General features: G+C 43.8%; 1 protein-coding gene across 1 annotated transcript in view; it reads left to right on the top strand.

The window, feature by feature from the left end:
• LOC126088488 (doublesex- and mab-3-related transcription factor 2) overlaps window positions 1-17,830 on the top strand; it is a 105,337-nt gene that overhangs the window by 33,285 nt on the left and 54,222 nt on the right. The window contains exon 2 of the mRNA XM_049906628.1: window positions 2,298-2,527. Coding sequence (XP_049762585.1) covers window positions 2,322-2,527 — 206 coding nt within the window. The 5' untranslated portion in view covers window positions 2,298-2,321. The remainder of the gene's footprint in view (window positions 1-2,297; window positions 2,528-17,830) is intronic.

Genomic DNA, 17,830 nt, shown 5'->3' with positions numbered 1-17,830 from the left:
CTCTGACAGAGTTACAATGTCATCGGCGAACCTCAAAGTTTTTATTTCTTCTCCATGGATTTTAATTCCTACTCCGAATTTTTCTTGTGTTTCCTTTACTACCTGCTCAATATACAGATTGAATAACATCGGTGAAAGGCTACAACCCTGTCTCACTCCCTTCCCAACCACTGCTTCCCTTTCATGCCCCTCGACTCTTATAACTGCCATCTGGTTTCTGTACAAATTGTAAATAGCCTTTCGCTCCCTGTATTTTACCCCTGCCACCTTTAGAATTTGAAAGAGAGTATTCCAGTCAACATTGTCTAAAGCTTTCTCTAAGTCTAGAAATGCTAGAAACGTAGGATTGCCTTTCCTTAATCTAGGTTCTAAGATAAGCCGTAGGGTCAGTATTGCCTCACGTGTTCCAATATTTCTACGGAATCCAAACTGATCTTCCCCAAGGTCGGCTTCTACCAGTTTTTCCACTCGTCTGTAAAGAATTCGTGTTAATATTATGCAGCCGTGGCTTATTAAACTGAGAGTTCGGTAATTTTCAGATCTGTCAACACCTGCCTTCTTTGATATGGGAATTATCATATTCTTCTTGAAGTCTGAGGGTATTTCGCCTGTCTGATACATCTTTCTCGCCAGATGGTAGACTTTTGTTAGGCGTGGCTCTCCCAAGGCTATCCGTAGTTCTAATGGAATGTTGTCTACTCCCGGGGCCTGGTTTCTACTCAGGTCTTTCAGTGCTCTGTCAAACTCTTCACGCAGTATCATATCTCCCATTTCATGTTCAACTACATTCTCTTCCATTTCTATAATATTGTCCTCAAGAGTATCGCCCTTGTATAGACCCTCTGTATACTCCTTCCACCTTTCTGCTTTCCCTTCGTTGCTTAGAACTGGGTTTCCGTCTGAGCTCTTGATATTCATACAAGTGGTTCTCTTTTCTCCTAAGGTCTTTTTAATTTTCCTGTAGGCAGTATTTATCTTGATATGTGCCTCTACATCCTTATATTTGTCCTGTAGCCATCCCTGCTTAGCCATTTTGCACTTCCTGTCGATCTCATTTTTGAGACGTTTGTATTCCCTTTCGCCTGCTTCTTTTACTGCATTCTTATATTTTCTCCTTTCATCAATTAAATTCAATATCTCTTCTGTTACCCAAGGATTTCTATTAGGCCTCGTCTTTTTATCTACTTGATCCTCTGCTACCTTCACTACTTCATCCCTCAGAGCTACCCATTCTTCTTCTATTGTATTTCTTTCCCGCATTCCTGTCAATCGTTCCCTAATGCTCTCTCTGAAGCTCTCGACAGCCTCTGGTTCTTTCAGTTTATCCAGGTCCCATCTCCTCAAATTCCCACCTTTTTGCAGTTTCTTCAATTTTAATCTACAGTTCATAACCAATAGATTGTGGTCAGAGTCCACCGATGGGAGTAAGAAAGATAAAAATTACCAGTGTGAACTCAGGAAACCGCCTTTGCCATTTGCGAACGTCTAATGCACTTGGATAAACTTCGCAAATGTTTTTGGTGGCAACTATTGTGTTAATATCCCTACGAACTCGTAAAGCATACGATGACCGATATGTACTTTTTCTGATATTTGACTTGCCGTTTCACCATGAACTGCAATAAAAAAAAGTTATTTGCGACTAAACAAGTCACTCTAACACAAAATGTCTTTGGCAAGACTTTGAAGTACACAGTGAGCTAATAAATGACAAACAAATACCGACATGCATAAAAAAGACTTCACTTTCTGGTCCTCCGAGTACTTCTATAACTGAAACTTCCTGACAGATTAAAACTGCGTGCCCGACCGAGACTCGAACTCGGGACCTTTGCCTTTCGCGGGCAAGTGCTCTACCAACTGAGCTACCGAAGCACGACTCACGCCCGGTACTCACAGCTTTACTTCTGCCAGTACCTCGTCTCCTACCTTCCAAACTTTACAGAAGCTCTCCTGCGAACCTTGCAGAACTAGCACTCCTGAAAGAAAGGATATTGCGGAGACATGGCTTAGCCACAGCCTGGGGGATGTTTCCAGAATGAGATTTTCACTCTGCCGCGGAGTGTGCGCTGATATGAACTTCAGCTGGTAGAGAACTTGCCCGCGAAAGGCAAAGGTCCCGAGTTCGAGTCTCGGTCCGGCACACAGTTTTGATCTGCTAGGAAGTTTCATATCAGCGCACACTCCCCTGCAGAGTGAAAATCTCATCCTGGAAACTTCTATAACTGCTGAACGAGGTAAGGCCCCGCAGCTACGGACCGAGGCTAAGTGCGGATGGCGCTTTTTGCTGCCAGCAGGTGGCGGGGATCCCCGCGGGCGGCATGGGGGAAGACGGCGCCGCTACAGCCGGCGGGCGCGCGCGGAGGCTGCTGAGGACACCCAAGTGCGCGCGCTGCCGCAACCACGGCGTCATCTCCAGCCTCAAGGGCCACAAGCGGCTGTGCCGCTGGCGCGAGTGCGCATGCGCCTCCTGCCAGCTGGTGGTCGAGCGGCAGCGCGTCATGGCGGCGCAGGTCGCTCTTCGCAGGTCAGTGACACATCGCTCATCTCAACTACACTGCTAGCTGTCGAAATTGCAAACGCCGAGGAGGACAGCAAATAACGAAATTTTACACGAGGAAATGCGTGATTAAATATGGCATTTAGTACTCAGAGCGGTCGCCACTGGCAACAACAATGCCTCTAACCTGGCTGGGTTCTTGTTTTTATTCTCATTATTACTTAAGGGGCTCCGGAACGCCCTATACTTGCAATGTTAAAATAGCGCTTATAAATTACATCTTTCCTCACAAAGTATTTGAGGTAGGAAGTTGAACTTTTTACAGATTATTTATTGAAATATGGGCTACAACTTAACACAGGGATTTTACAAAATTTTAGTTCAGTTATTAAAGATGATTTTTTTTCAATTGTAATGAAAATTCACAACATTTTTTTGCAATTTCTTATTTATATATTCAAAAATATACAGTTTTTTGGAAAAAGGCTGTGTTAAATTATGCAGAAGGTACTGTGTAACATTTACCGAAAGTTTGAAACAAATATGTTTGGAAGATCCTTAGAAAACATGTAATTAGTATGAGAAAATAAAAGTTTTGGGAATCGAGCGACAAAGACTGGATTAACTTTTTAGTGCATTCCAGGTCCATAGGATGGATTATCTTCATCCTCTGCAAACTCCTCCTCCAGCTTATTCTTGTTCCTCCTCCTGTTTACTCTTGCTTGTATTTCTAGACTCTTTACAGCCCTGTCTGCAGCCCGAAGGCGTTCCTTGTCTAAAGCAAGCATCGCTCGTACCATGTTAGAACCTATCTTCATTCCCATATTTCTAAATACCTTGCACCTTACAATGTTGCCATCATTGAAAGTCGCAACAGCATCATACACACCAAAGTGAAGTGTTTCTATTCCAACAAATACAGTCTTGGGGATTCTCGACCATATAACACTATTTCCACTTTCATTGGGGTTTTGAGTTTTTCCGTGAATACACTTTTTCAACAGTTCAGGTGCTGCTAAGTCTCTGAAAATAGGTTTAGCCACAACACATACTTTATCTCACATCACTAAAATGTACCTGACGAACACGGACGTTAATAATAACACCATTTGACAGCAGTTTAACAGCGGCACAGTGGGTTACGCCCACGTAGAACACATTTCAAAAAAAATTTAAAAATAGTTGTAGTCTTCGGAATTGAATAAATTATATATCTATTAAAAGGTAATAGTCTGCAGATTCAGAAAACGCAGAAAAGTAAAAATTGAACTTTTCATGATTTTGAGCCTTTCCGGAGCCCCTTAATCGGTGCAGACCACTGTTACGTGTGTAGGCGCCCTGGTGGTCCCAGTCGCCTACAGTGGACTGGATGGCCGAGTGGTGACCTCCCCAGTTGTCAGGATGCTAGGAAATGACTGTGGACGCGTCAGAAACGCCAAAGAAACATTATTAATTCATAACACCTTTATTCCTGCCGAGTACAATGTGGCTTGGTGATATCAATGACCTTCCCGAGTCCTCGCTCACTGGTAGCGATGACACCAGCTCCGGGCCACACCAGTCTTGCTAGCGCAGCGCCGCGTGCTGTGACGTAGCGAAGTAATGTCCTTACTTCGTACTTCGGCCGTGCGTGGCTGGTGGCGCCCGGCTGGCCGGCCGGCTCGGCTGCGGACAGCAAGCCGATGCGAAGGAGGCTCCGGGTTGGATTCCCGGCGACGTCGGCACGAGAGGCGTTCCCGTAGTGCGGAGTGTGCTCTATCCCACCCCTTAATCCTTCCCTGCTCCTCCCGGTGGCTCGTCCGCGGTGGTCGGGCGGAACGGGCTGCAGTCCCCCAGCGTCGTCGGCTCACCCGGTTGTGAAATGGTTCAAATGGCTCTGAGCACTATGGGACTCAACTGCTGTGGTCATAAGTCCCCTAGAACTTAGAACTACTTAAACCTAACTAACCTAAGGACAGCACACAACACCCAGCCATCACGAGGCAGAGAAAATCCCTGACCCCGCCGGGAATCGAACCCGGGAACCCGGGCGTGGGAAGCGAGAACACTACCGCACGACCACGAGATGCGGGCACCCGGTTGTGACGGCGGATGCACAGGGCCTACGCCCCGCACGATCTCGACGACGGCTCACTGATGTGGTCAGCATTGGCGGCGAGCGAGTCTGCCGCGATGTCTGCTAATCCTGGGTTGTTGATTGACAGCGGCAGCAGAGAGGACCGGAGCTGGTACTGTCCCCTCACGTCTGCTGCTGGATGGGCCGCCCTTACTGCAACATCTCCTTAATAAAGGTTAACATGTCGATCACAGAGCTGAGCGCTACGCAGCGACCCAGTACACACCTAACTGCAAGTCTAACTGCGAGTGCCTTGTTGCTGTCAAAGCTGGCGTATTTAAAGGAAGCACGAGCGACGTCCTGACGTCATGCTCGTTTGGAATGAACACATTCGTTCCGCTTATACTGCTCATTCATCTGCCGTACTCGCCCCTAAGGTGTTCTTGCGACAGAGTTACGTGTTGTTACGGCAGACTTACGCGAAGTTGTGAAATGCAGAACAGCTGACACTATACCTCTGTCTTGCACTCTACGAAAGTCTCCGTCTAACACAAACCCGCGTGCCAAACGATTCTCTCTCGCCTGTTGCGTGTAAGCAGGCCACTGCCCCTGCGTGACGACACATTCCGATACGTGTGCAATCCCCTTTCCTCTTGGCTAACCTACTGCCTCTGGCTCTCGGCATAGGCAACGAAACTTTGACAATATTCCACGTTTCCATCTCTTTACTATTCTGTGACACTACACATGATCCGAGCCCTCTGAGACGACCTGCTTAACCCGCAGGACAGGACAGATAGAATACGAGGTGCATTCAAGTTCTAAGGCCTCCGATTTTTTTTCTAATTAACTACTCACCCGAAATCGAAGAACTGGCGTCACTTCTTGACGTAATCGCCCTGCAGACGTACACATTTTTCACAACGCTGACGCCATGATTCCATGGCAGCGGCGAAGGCTTCTTTACGAGTCTGTTTTGACCACTGGAAAATCGCTGAGGCAATAGCAGCACGGCTGGTGAAAGTGTGGCCACGGAGAGTGTCTCTCATTATTGGAAAAAGCCAAATGTCACTAGGAGCCAGGTCAGGTGAGTAGGGAGCATGAGGAATCACTTCAAAGTTGTTATCACGAAGAAACTGTTGCGTAACGTTAGCTCGATGTGCGGGTGCGTTGTCTTGGTGAAACAGCACACGCGCAGCCCTTCCCGGACGTTTTTGTTGCAGTGCAGGAAGGAATTTGTTCTTCAAAACATTTTCGTGGGATGCACCTGTTACTGTAGTGGCCTTTGGAACGCAATGGGTAAGGATTACGCCCTCGCTGTCCCAGAACATGGACACCATCATTTTTTCAGCACTGGCGGTTACCCGAAATTTCTTTGGTGGCGGTGAATCTGTGTGCTTCCATTGAGCTGACTGGCGCTTTGTTTCTGGATTGAAAAATGGCATCCATGTCTCATCCATTGCCACAACCGACGAAAAGAAAGTCCCATTCATGCTGTCCTTGCGCGTCAACATTGTTTGGCATCATGGCACACTGGCAGCCGTGTGGTCGTCCGTCAGCATTCGTGGCACCCACCTGGATGACACTTTTCGCATTTTCAAGTCGTCGTGCAGGATTGTGTGTACAGAACCCACAGAAATGCCAACTCTGGAGGCGATCTGTTCAACAGTCATTCAGCGATCCCCCAAAACAATTCTCTCCACTTTCTCGATCGTGTCGTCAGACCGGCTTGTGCGAGCCCGAGGTTGTTTCGGTTTGTTGTCACACGATGTTCTGCTTTCATTAAACTGTCGCACCCACGAACGCACGTTCGACACATCCATAACTCCATCACCACATGTCTCCTTCAACTGTCGATGAATTTCAATTGGTTTCACACCATGCAAATTCAGAAAACGAATGATTGCACGCTGTTCAAGTAAGGAAAACGTCGCCGTTTTAAGTATTTAAAACAGTTCTCATTCTCGCCGCTGGCGGTAAAATTCCATCTGCCGTACGGTGCTGCCATCTCTGGGACGTATTGACAATGAATGCGGCCTCATTTTAAAACAATGCACATCTTTCTATCTCTTTCCAGTCTGGAGAAAAAAAATCGGAGCCCTCAGAACTTGAATGCACCTCGTAAATTGTGGAAAGGTTCAAAATAAGGATCTGTCAGTTACATTCGAACATACAACTTTATTCTTTGATCAGACATTACAAGAGCCAAAAAAAATTTTTTAAACACACAGCTTTAATCTTTGGGATTTAATTACCGGCTGAATGCCACTTTAATTTAAAAACGGCTCAAGGCCAATAACTTAAAACGCAAGCATAATCAGAACTCTAAAAGGCTAGCCTTATCTTAAAAACAGTTCTTTAGTTATGCTGAAGTAAACAAGTTAAATTCAAATCAGCTGAAGGCCTAACACTTAACTCCAAAACATTATTTTTTTTAAATACCAAAGTCCTTACGTGACACAGTTCTTTAATTTAGGCTGAAGGCCTTAAGAACAAACAACTGAAAAATTTTTGAAATGCCAATGGGCTTATGTGAAACAGTACTTTAAACTAGGCTGAAGACGTTATGGACAAAACAACTCTCATTTAAAACACAAAACCGGCTACAAGCCATACAAGTAACAAGAGCAAGAACAATTTTTTAAAAAATAAGGCATTACACACAAGTGCACCCAGATGTTCGAGGGACGGCCTGTAATTCGAACACTAACGCTTGCTTAGTTGAGACAAGCAGTCGGGCCAACCATTCACGGTCGGACGACAACCCAAACCAACCGACAGTCAATGGACCCACGGACAAGATAACGTGTCCCAACAGCCGACAGCGAAATCCGAATGACACAATGCGAACAGTGGTGACTTGCTGGTCGATTAAGTCAAACTTAACTTTCGTGTCCAGGATCGGTGAGCCACAGACCTCGTAGGAATGGGAACAGCAGCACACACTCAGACAGTGTTTTGACGCGGCCCGCGGGCTCGGCCAAAACACGCACCGAGGTTTCCTAACTGGAAGAGTGCAGAAAGTTGAAATAAGTAGTTGTCATAATATGCAAAGATCAGCACATTCCTCAAACTAGGGAACTATCAAGAATGGGGTTCCACAAGGGTCAGTCTTGGGTCCTTTGTTGTTCTTAATATATATTAATGATTTGCCATTCTATATTCATGAAGAGGCAAAGTTAGTTCTCTTTGCTGATGATACAAGTATAGTAATCACACCTGACAAACAAGAATTAACTGATGAAATTGTCAATACCGTCTTTCAGAAAATTACTAAGTGGTTCCTTGTAAACAGACTCTCACTGAATTTTGATAAGACAGAGTACATACAGTTCCGTACAGTAAATGGTATGACGCCATTAATAAATATAGACCTTAATCAGAAGCATATAGCTAAGGTAGAATATTCCAAATTTTTAGGTGTGTCCATTGATGAGAGATTAAATTGGAAGAAACACATTGATGATCTGCTGAAACGTTGGAGTTCAGCTACTTATGCAATAAGGGTCATTGCAAATTTTGGTGATAAACATCTTAGTAAATTAGCTTACTACGCCTATTTTCACTCGTTGCTTTCATATGGCATCATATTTTGGGGTAATTCATCACTGAGGAATAAAGTATTTGTTGCACAAAAGCGTGTAATCAGAATAATAGCTGGAGTCCACCCAAGATCATCCTGCAAACATTTATTTAAGGATCTAGGGATATTCACAGTAGCTTCTCAGTATATATACTCTCTTATGAAATTTGTTATTAACAACCAAACCCAATTCAAAAGTAATAGCAGTGTGCATGACTACAATACTAGGAGAAAGAATGATCTTCACTATTCAAGATTAAATCTAACTTTGGCACAGAAAGGGGTGAATTATACTGGCACTAAAGTCTTTGGTCACTTACCAAATAGTATCAAAAGTCTGACAGATAACCAAGAAATATTTAAGAAGAAATTAAAAGAATTTGTGAATGACAACTCCTTCTACTCCGTAGAGGAATTTTTAGATATAAATTTAAAAAAATATTTAAAAAAATAAAAAATAAAAAATAAAAATAAAAAACACAAAAAATGAAAAAGTTGTCATATTAACTTAAGTATGTTGTTAAATTAACTTAATTATGTCATGTATTGGAAAATTTGACTCGTTCCACATCATTACGAAATATCGTATTCATGATCCATGGAACTAGTATTAATCTAATCTAATCTAATCTCGCTGCTCCACTCCAACCGACACCAACTGCCTGCTTGTCCATCCGCGACTGCTGCTCCGTCGCGACTGCACTGCTGGTGCGGCTCCCACTCACTTCCAGACACACGACGGCGGAAATACTGGCTCGGACCCAACCATGCAGAGGAAACACGCCCACTGGCTAACCGACATCCCTGCACCAGCAGAGGACCGACCCAAGGTCCACAGGATGGTAATTGAAGGGGCCCAGAAGCGGTCAGAGATCCAGTTACACGTCGCCAGATGAGACGACCGACCGACCAACCAACGGTCGTCCCCGCTCAAATCTCCTTCCGTCGGACAATGCATGTGTGTCGCCAGCGGTCGGGCGAGTGCTGGCTGTCGGCGCGTCATCGGGGCTCCGTCCCCGGCTTCACTGCTCTGCTGGTCCGTTTCCAACTCTCTGGTCGACACACGACTACTCGGAAGTAAATGCAGACCAGCAAAGATAATACAGCAGGGCTTATATCGATAAGCGCTGCTGCTGCCCCTAACGGGCAGGCAAAGCAGCAACTCAGTGGCACTAGTAAATGAAACTAACGTAACGAGGTGGCAGTACGGCAAAAACAGGATGTTAAATAAGAGATGCCACGAACACAAGCCACATACGTCTCACCTTCCAGTAATTATTTCATGACACTGACTAAAAAGTGAACCACCCAAAAGCTGTGACTGGATGCGTAGCTTCGTATGTGCACACATCATAGATGGGTGCGTAAATGATTTAAGATTTTGCAAAAACAGACATAATGTCTTATGGGATAACAGCAATCAGTGATTTTATAATGTTACTTAAAATCCGTCTTGATTGCAAAAAAATTTTTTTATTATTCATATGACCGGTTTCGGTTCATTCAGAACCATCTTCAGATCTGTAAAAATAATTATACTAATTTACTATTTCACGGAAGCAAATGTTTTTCATCCTATCTAATCAACATCAAATGTACCAGAACGTACCTGATATTTCAGTTACAGGAGTAACCCGTCCTAATCCAGCAACTTTCACATGCTACGTCACATAAAATTGGTTGGCAGAGTGCACGTCATTTATATTAATTATAACACTATTACCGACAGGTGGCGTCTGGTACATTTGTTACATTCCATTTGTACATACTGTATTCAGTAGATCTTTTTTATATTAAAAATATTTGGTTAAAATATGTAGATGTCAAAGTTAAAATCTGTACTTGTCAGGATTAAAAAACAGTAAAATTATCATTTTTATACGATCTAAAAGCATAGGGCGATTTATATATCTATGGTGCTGGTGTGAACTTGTTTTCCTCTACGGTCTGCTTCCGTGGTTCCCGCCAGTTTGGAGTTGTGCCGCGGTGCGCTCAGTCGTCTGATGTCCATCGCCGCGGGCAAGAGGGCCGCACAGGAGGGCCCCGTCAACGACGCCAGGCGCTGCACGCGTCTTCCAGCTTCTCCACCGCGCACCATCTCTCATCCCTCGGCCTGGATCTCAGATTTTAACTTTGACATCTACATATTTTAACCAAATATTTTTAATATAAAAAAGATCTACTGAATACAGTATGTACAAATGGAATGTTACAAATGTACCAGACGCCACCTGTCGGTAATAGTGTTATAATTAATATAAATGACGTGCACTCTGCCAACCAATTTTATGTGACGTAGCATGTGAAAGTTGCTGGATTTGGACGGGCTACTCCTGTAACTGAAATATCAGGTACGTTCTGGTACATTTGATGTTGATTAGATAGGATGAAAAACATTTGCTTCCGTGAAATAGTAAATTAGTATAACTATTTTTACAGATCTGAAGATGGTTCTGAATGAACCGAAACCGGTCATATGAATAATAAAAAATTTTTTTGGAATCAAGACGGATTTTAAGTAACATTAATGATTTAAGAGTTGCATTTCTCTGTGACAGGCAGAACGACCACAAGTGTACATGAGTGTTCTTACCAGGACTAGTTGGGTATATAAGCGGCGAGAACAGCATCAGACGCTGATGACCACTGGAGGACCAGAGATGCTGCGCACCCGTGAGAGACAGCATTGTCAGCACTTGAAAATTTAAAAGAGGTCTCATTAAGGGTCTCCATTTGGTCGGCTGGTCAAATATCCAGATTTGTGGGACACCAGATGTGACAGAGGCTCGAGCTTGGACTGCATGAGAGCGTGAGGGCATTCATACTTGTCCTCAAGGTTCTGGTCGACCACGTCAGATCATGAGAAGGGAGTACCGTCATATTGTGCACTAAGCACATCGTAACCACATCTGGGCCTGCAGTCCGGGAACAAATAATGGACTCCGTGCAACACTGTGTCATCCACCACTACTGATTGGAGACCAGCACCATTCGGATTAGGGAATTACCATCCAATGTGTAGACTGCCATTACCACAGTCCCAATACCTGAATTTGGAATGATGCTGCAATTGGGAGGCATGGACTGCTGGTGACTGGCGTCACATGTTCAGCGGTGAACCGTGGTCCTGCAGCACCATGGTTGACCATTGTCGGCGAGTATGGGAGCGATCTGGGGACACGTCTCATTCTTCCAATGTTTTAGACAGGCACAGCATGGAGTCATGCTGTGGGGAGCCATCACATGAGACTTCAGGTCAGCGATCGTTGTGATTGAGCGAACACTGACAGCACAGCAATAAGTCAGTGATACCCTGCAACTTCATGTGTTACCTCTCATAAGGCAGAATCGTCGTGAAATTTTTTAACAATAAAATGCTCGTCCATGCATAGCACATGTCTCTTAACAGTCTGCGTGCTGGTATGGTACTCCTTTGTCCGTCAAGAACATGTGGTAGACCAGCTTGGATGTAAGCTAACCCCAATGCCAACATCTAGGGTTTCAAGCAACCGTTACAACAGTTATGGTCAATCTTACCCCAGAAGAGGATGCAATGGCTTCTAGACATCCTTCCCACTTGGGCAGTGCATGCATCCAGGCTAAAGGGGAAGTACCATTATACACAACTGGGCTCATACTGCCACGTAGTGTGTAAACTTGACTCGATTTTGTAACCATTGAAATAACATCATGTAACCTATCATTGGGCAGTGAAGATAAAAAATTGTATTCTAACTTTTCCTTTCCTAGTTGTTCTTTCGGAATGAAAGCCCTCCCGCTTGCTCCGCTTTCAACATTATTGTCTCATTCAGTGTTGTTGTCAGAACACTGAGATAATAAATAATGCTGAAGGTGTGGCGATAACGGATCAGAGGGCATCATGAAATGTAACAGCACCTCCTCAAACATCGACTGAGCTAGCACCGACTGTGTTCAACTTTTAATATTTTTTTTTATCTAAAGGTACCAGTTAGTTGAATGTAGTCAATTACAGTCATTGGAAAAGGAATGGACAAGGTACAGGGACACAGTACTAGAAGTGGCTAAAGAATGTCTTGGAACAGTAGTGTGTAAAAGTAAGACGAAGCAAACAGCTTGGTGGAATGATACAGTCAAGGCAGCCTGTAAAAGGAAAAAGAAGGCGTATCAAAAATGGCTACATACCAGAGAAAGTTATGTTGAAGAAAGAACAAAGCCAAAGAGATAATTGCAGCATCCAAGAAGAAATCGTGGGAAGACTTTGGAAACAGGTTGGAGACTATGGGTCAAGCTGCTGGAAAACCATTCTGGAGTGTAATTAGCAGTCTTCGAAAGGGAGGTAAGAAGGAAATGACAAGTATTTTGGACAGGTCAGGAAAACTGCTGGTGAATCCTGTGGATGCCTTGGGCAGATGGAGGGAATATTTTGAAGAGTTGCTCAATGTAGGTGAAAATGCGATCAGTAATGTTTCAGATTTCGAGGTAGAATGGGATAGGAATGATGATGGAAATAGGATCACATTTGAGGAAGTGGAAAAAATGGTCAATAGATTGCAGTGCAATAAAGCGGCTGGGGTGGATGAAATTAAGTCGGAACTCATCAAATACAGTGGAATGTCAGGTCTTGAATGGCTACACAGGATAATTGAAATGGCCTGGGAGTCGGGACAGGTTCCATCAGACTGGACAAAAGCAGTAATCACACCAATCTTTAAACATGGAAACAGAAAAGATTGTAACAACTACAGAGGTATCTCTTTAATCAGCGTTGTGGGTAAAATCTTCTCAGGTATTGTTGAAAGGAAAGTGCGAGTATTAGTTGAGGACCAATTGGATGAAAATCAGTGTGGGTTTAGGCCTCTTAGAGGTTGTCAGGACCAGATCTTTAGCTTACGGCAAATAATGGAGAAGTGTTATGAGTGGAACAGGGAATTGTAGCTATGCTTTATAGATCTAGAAAAGGCTTATGACCGGGTTCCTAGGAGGAAGTTATTGTCTGTTCTACAAGATTGTGGAATAGGAGGCAAACTTTTGCAAGCAATTAAAGGTCTTTACATGGATAGTCAGGCAGCAGTTAGAGTTGACGGTAATTTGAGTTCATGGTTCAGAGTAGTTTCAGGGGTAAGACAAGGCTGCAACCTGTCTCCACTGTTGTTCATATTATTTATGGATCATATGTTGAAAACAATAGACTGGCTGGGTGAGATTAAGATATGTGAACACAAAATAAGCAGTCTTGCATATGCGGATGACTTAGTTGTGATGGCAGATTCGATTGAAAGTTTGCAAAGTAATATTTCAGAGCTAGATCAGAAATGTAAGGACTATAGTATGAAGATTAGCATCTCCAAAACGAAAGTAATGTAAGTGGGAAAGAAATATAAACGGATTGAGTGCCAAATAGGAGGAACAAAGTTAGAACAGGTGGACGGTTTCAAGTACTTAGGATGCATATTCTCACAGGATGGCAACATAGTGAAAGAACTGGAAGCGAGGTGTAGCAAAGCTAATGCAGTGAGCGCTCAGCTACGATCTACTCACTTCTGCAAGAAGGAAGTCAGTACCAAGACTAAGTTATCTGCGCACCGTTCAATCTTTCGACCAACTTTGTTGTATGGGAACGAAAGCTGGGTGGATTCAGGTTACCTTATCAACATGGTTGAGGTTACGGATATGAATGTAGCTAGGATGATTGCAGGTACTAGTAGATGGGAACAATGGCAGGAGGGTGTCCACAATGAGGAAATCAAAGAAAAACTGGGAATGAACTCTATAGATGTAGCAGTCGGGGCGAACAGGCTTAGATGGTGGGGTCATGTTACACGCATGGGAGAAGCAAGGTTACCCAAGAGACTCATGGATTCAGCAGTAGAGGGTAGGAGGAGTCGGGGCAGACTGAGGAGAAGGTACCTGGATTCGGTTAAGAATGATTTTGAAGTAATAGGTTTAACATCAGAAGAGGCACCAATGTTAGCACTGAATAGGGGAACATGGAGGAACTGTATAAAGGGGGCTATGCTCCAGACTGAACGCTGAAAGGCATAATCAGTCTTAAATGATGATGATGGTGATCTTATCTAAAAATTTTAAAAACCTCTCTCACACCGGCCTGATTTAGCTTCACTGATCAGGATAGTAAAAAAATGCGTATGTTAAGGGAATTTTCATTCACAAAGCAGGCTTATGACATTCACACAGTTCAATACTGTTCTGTCCTGATTAAATTGAGCTTAACTTAAATTCCATAAGGCAGTAAAGCAATTTCGAAGTCTCGGTGCGACGAAAATTGTCAGTCGATCTCCTGGAAACATTTGTAATAATTATTAACTTTCGGTGATCACATGGGGAAGACCGGAGATCTGCTGGTAAGACCGTGTTAGCCTATTTATTTGAAATAACTGGATATCTTGAGCATACAAAACGGCAGGTTCGTCCAGTGTAAATCAGACGTTCCCCACTGATCCCGCGCGACACAGCGTAGTAAGCAGACACTGTCAATAATAATCAGTTAAATAATACGCGAACACAATTACTTTAGTTTAGTTCATGTATTAAATTCCTTTTCATACAGAATCTCATCAAGATGGCGACTAGCTCAACAATACACACATATACATCCTCCTTCTTTCACGACTAATCGGCAAGAATTCCTTCATTCTTTTCCTAAGAGAAAACGTAGATAGCAGAGAACCTATTCCATAGAGTAAATGGACGCTCCAAGGAATAATTGGGCTTGAAAATACTTTGCATTGATAATCGGTAAGATAAGAAGAGATATTTCGAGATATGTACTGAGTTATATAATTTATAAAATTTCTGAAAATATCGCGGAGAGACGGCTGCAAGAGACATTACAAACTATCCAATCCGTTTCCCCTAAATTTACCGCATCCGGTAATTTTAAGTGAACTGGAACCAGAAGTACTCTACCTTTCTTCAGTTAGGCTGAACATTGCATTCACACATGCAAGTAATTATCCAAAAACTATAACAATAAGAATGATTACCTATTAGCACGAATACAACATATAACCACTGGTAAAATATTTTCCTAAAGAAACTGGACAACTCATGACGTGTTCCTATCTACCGATGCAATGGCGATTGATGCATAGCGCGCAAAATGAATCGGCCGTGCACAATAACTCCTATGAAGTTTAAAGCAGAACAATAAAACATGCAAATATAGGTAAACACTTGCAGAGTGCATAAATAAGGGAACAGTGACATTAAAAGTAAATGAAAAGAAACCAAATTGTTTAACTCTTCTCAATAGTACTAGTAACTACTTTTTGCAAAAATGACTGTGTCCAAAATTAATAGGTTCGCGAGGTTATTATGGTTACGAAAAAAAAATGAATGAAACCACGTTTTAACCACTTTTCTGAATGTTATTTTCAATAAAGCTGAATAGTATTAAAATATGACAGTTTACAATCATGTAAAATGAATGACCAAGAAAGCTATTGTTTTTCCACACATCAAAAAAATATTTGCATCACCCCAGTTCCCAGACCTCCTGACGATAGACGTTGACTGTGGGTATTGTATCACAGACACAGTCCCTTTGACTGTTCAGAGATGCCACTAAAACCGCCCAAAGATGTAAACAACCATGCATGAGCAGCACCTATTAGACGGAGGGGGTCCGACAGCCGATCAGTTCCAGTCATTCCACCAGGAAGGGGGTACACGGCTCGTGTTGTCTGTAGCTAAACCATGCCTAGGTGGTCAATACCGTGGTTCGATCGCATCTGCTTTGTTACTTTGTGCCAGGAAGGGCTCTCAACAAGGAAAGTGTCCAGGCGTCTCGGAGTGAACCGAAGCTATGTTCGGACATGGAGGAGCCCCAACAACATGCCGAACGAATCGTTCAGGATTGGCATCACGTTCTCTTCGCCGATGAGTGTCGCATATGCCTTCAACAAGACAATCGTCGGAGACTTTCTTGGAGGCAACCCGGTCAGGCTGAACGCCTTAGACACTGTCCAGCGAGTACAGCAAGGTGCAGATTCCCTGCTGTTTTGGGGTGGCATTATGTGGGGCCGACATACGCCGTTTGTGGTCATGGAAGGCGCCGTAACGGCTGTAAGCTACGCGAATGCCATCCTCCGACCGATAGTGCAACAATATCGGCAGCGCCTTGGTGAGGCATTCGTCTTCATGGACGACAATTCGCACCCCCATCGTGCACATCTTGTGAATGACCTCCTTCAGGGTAACGACATGGCTCGACTAGAGTGGCCAGCGTGTTTCCAGACATGAACCCAATCGAACATGCCTGGGTTAGACTGAAAAGGGCTGTTTATGAACGACGTGACCCACCAACCACTCTGAGGGATCTACGACGAATCGTCGTTGAGGAGAGGGGGTTCAATCGTTTTGAAGTGACAAATGTTGATTCTCCAATCTTTCTCAACAGTGTTCCACGAAATCAACGTCGTCTTCTCTGCAGGGATACCCATCTGAGTTAATGGAGTAGTTCTGTATTATTTGCATGTCGATTGAACCTACCAGTAACAAATCTAGCAGGACGCCTCTGAATGGGTTCGATGTCTTCCTTTAGTCCGACCTAATGGAGATTCCAAACCGTCGATCAGTATACAAGAATGGATAGCACAAGTGTTCTGTACGTGGTCTCCTTCACGGATGAATAAACCGAAGTCGACCACTCCCCTTTTCTGCAAGACGTTACGTGCTTGTTCCATTTCACACCGCTCTGCAACGCTGCTGCTTGGTATTTAATCGACACGACTGCGTAAAGCACCACACCGCTAATATATTCGAACGTTGCAGGTCTGTTTTCCCTACTCATCTCCATCAGCTCACATTTTTCTACGTTTAGAGCAAGCTGCCATTCATCATATCAAACAGAAATCCTGTTAAAGTCATCCTGTATCCTCCTACAGACACTCACAACGACGATACTTTGCAATATACTACAGTGTTACCACAAACTGTCACAGACTGCTGCTCATCCTATACGTCACAGCGTTTGTACGTACAGATAACAAGGGTGGTTTTTCTTCCCTAGGACACTCCTGGCAGTACCCTTCTCTCTGACGAACACTTGCCTTCCAGGACAACGTACTGGGTTCTAGTACTTAAGACGTCTTCGAGCTACTCGCGTACTAGAACTTCCGTACTATTGCCGATAGATACAGCATGGACCTTGTTGACATCGATAGTGACAGCCTCTGTCGTTGCGCTCTATTTATTGTTTATGAAGTTAGTGTGTTGGTACAAATTATTCAAATAGCTTCGGAGCAGCAGTGAGACAGCCGTCTAGTGTGCCTGCCAATCACAGAAATAACTGACTACTCAACTTACTTTTCCAAAAATTCGTCTGGGTCAGCATGTTTGATTCGTCAGCATCTGAAGCAGCAGTTGCCCATTACTGCAGCTAACAATTTCAGTCCACGAAACCTGTTTGCTGTTGCAGTGCGTGTACACCTGTTGGCGTGGTAAGGCGAATGGTACGCCACATCTTTTCCAAAGAATCGTGCTTTAGTTTACAGCACCATCGTTGCCGAATTCATGTCTTGCAGTGCATGTATGCTCATTTCATATCTTATGCACCATCATATTGACACGTACCCTGGTTCTGTGCTATAGATTATGGTTCAAATGGCTCTAAGCTCTATGGCACTTAACATCTGAGGTGATCGGTCCCCTAGACTTAGAACTACGTAAACCTAACTAACCTAAGGAC

This window comes from Schistocerca cancellata, chromosome 6, assembly GCF_023864275.1.
Source record: "Schistocerca cancellata isolate TAMUIC-IGC-003103 chromosome 6, iqSchCanc2.1, whole genome shotgun sequence".
In the NCBI taxonomy this organism is placed as follows: Eukaryota; Metazoa; Arthropoda; class Insecta; order Orthoptera; family Acrididae; genus Schistocerca; species Schistocerca cancellata.
Note: the sequence above shows the minus strand (reverse complement) of the source record. Positions and strands in the feature narration are given on the sequence as shown.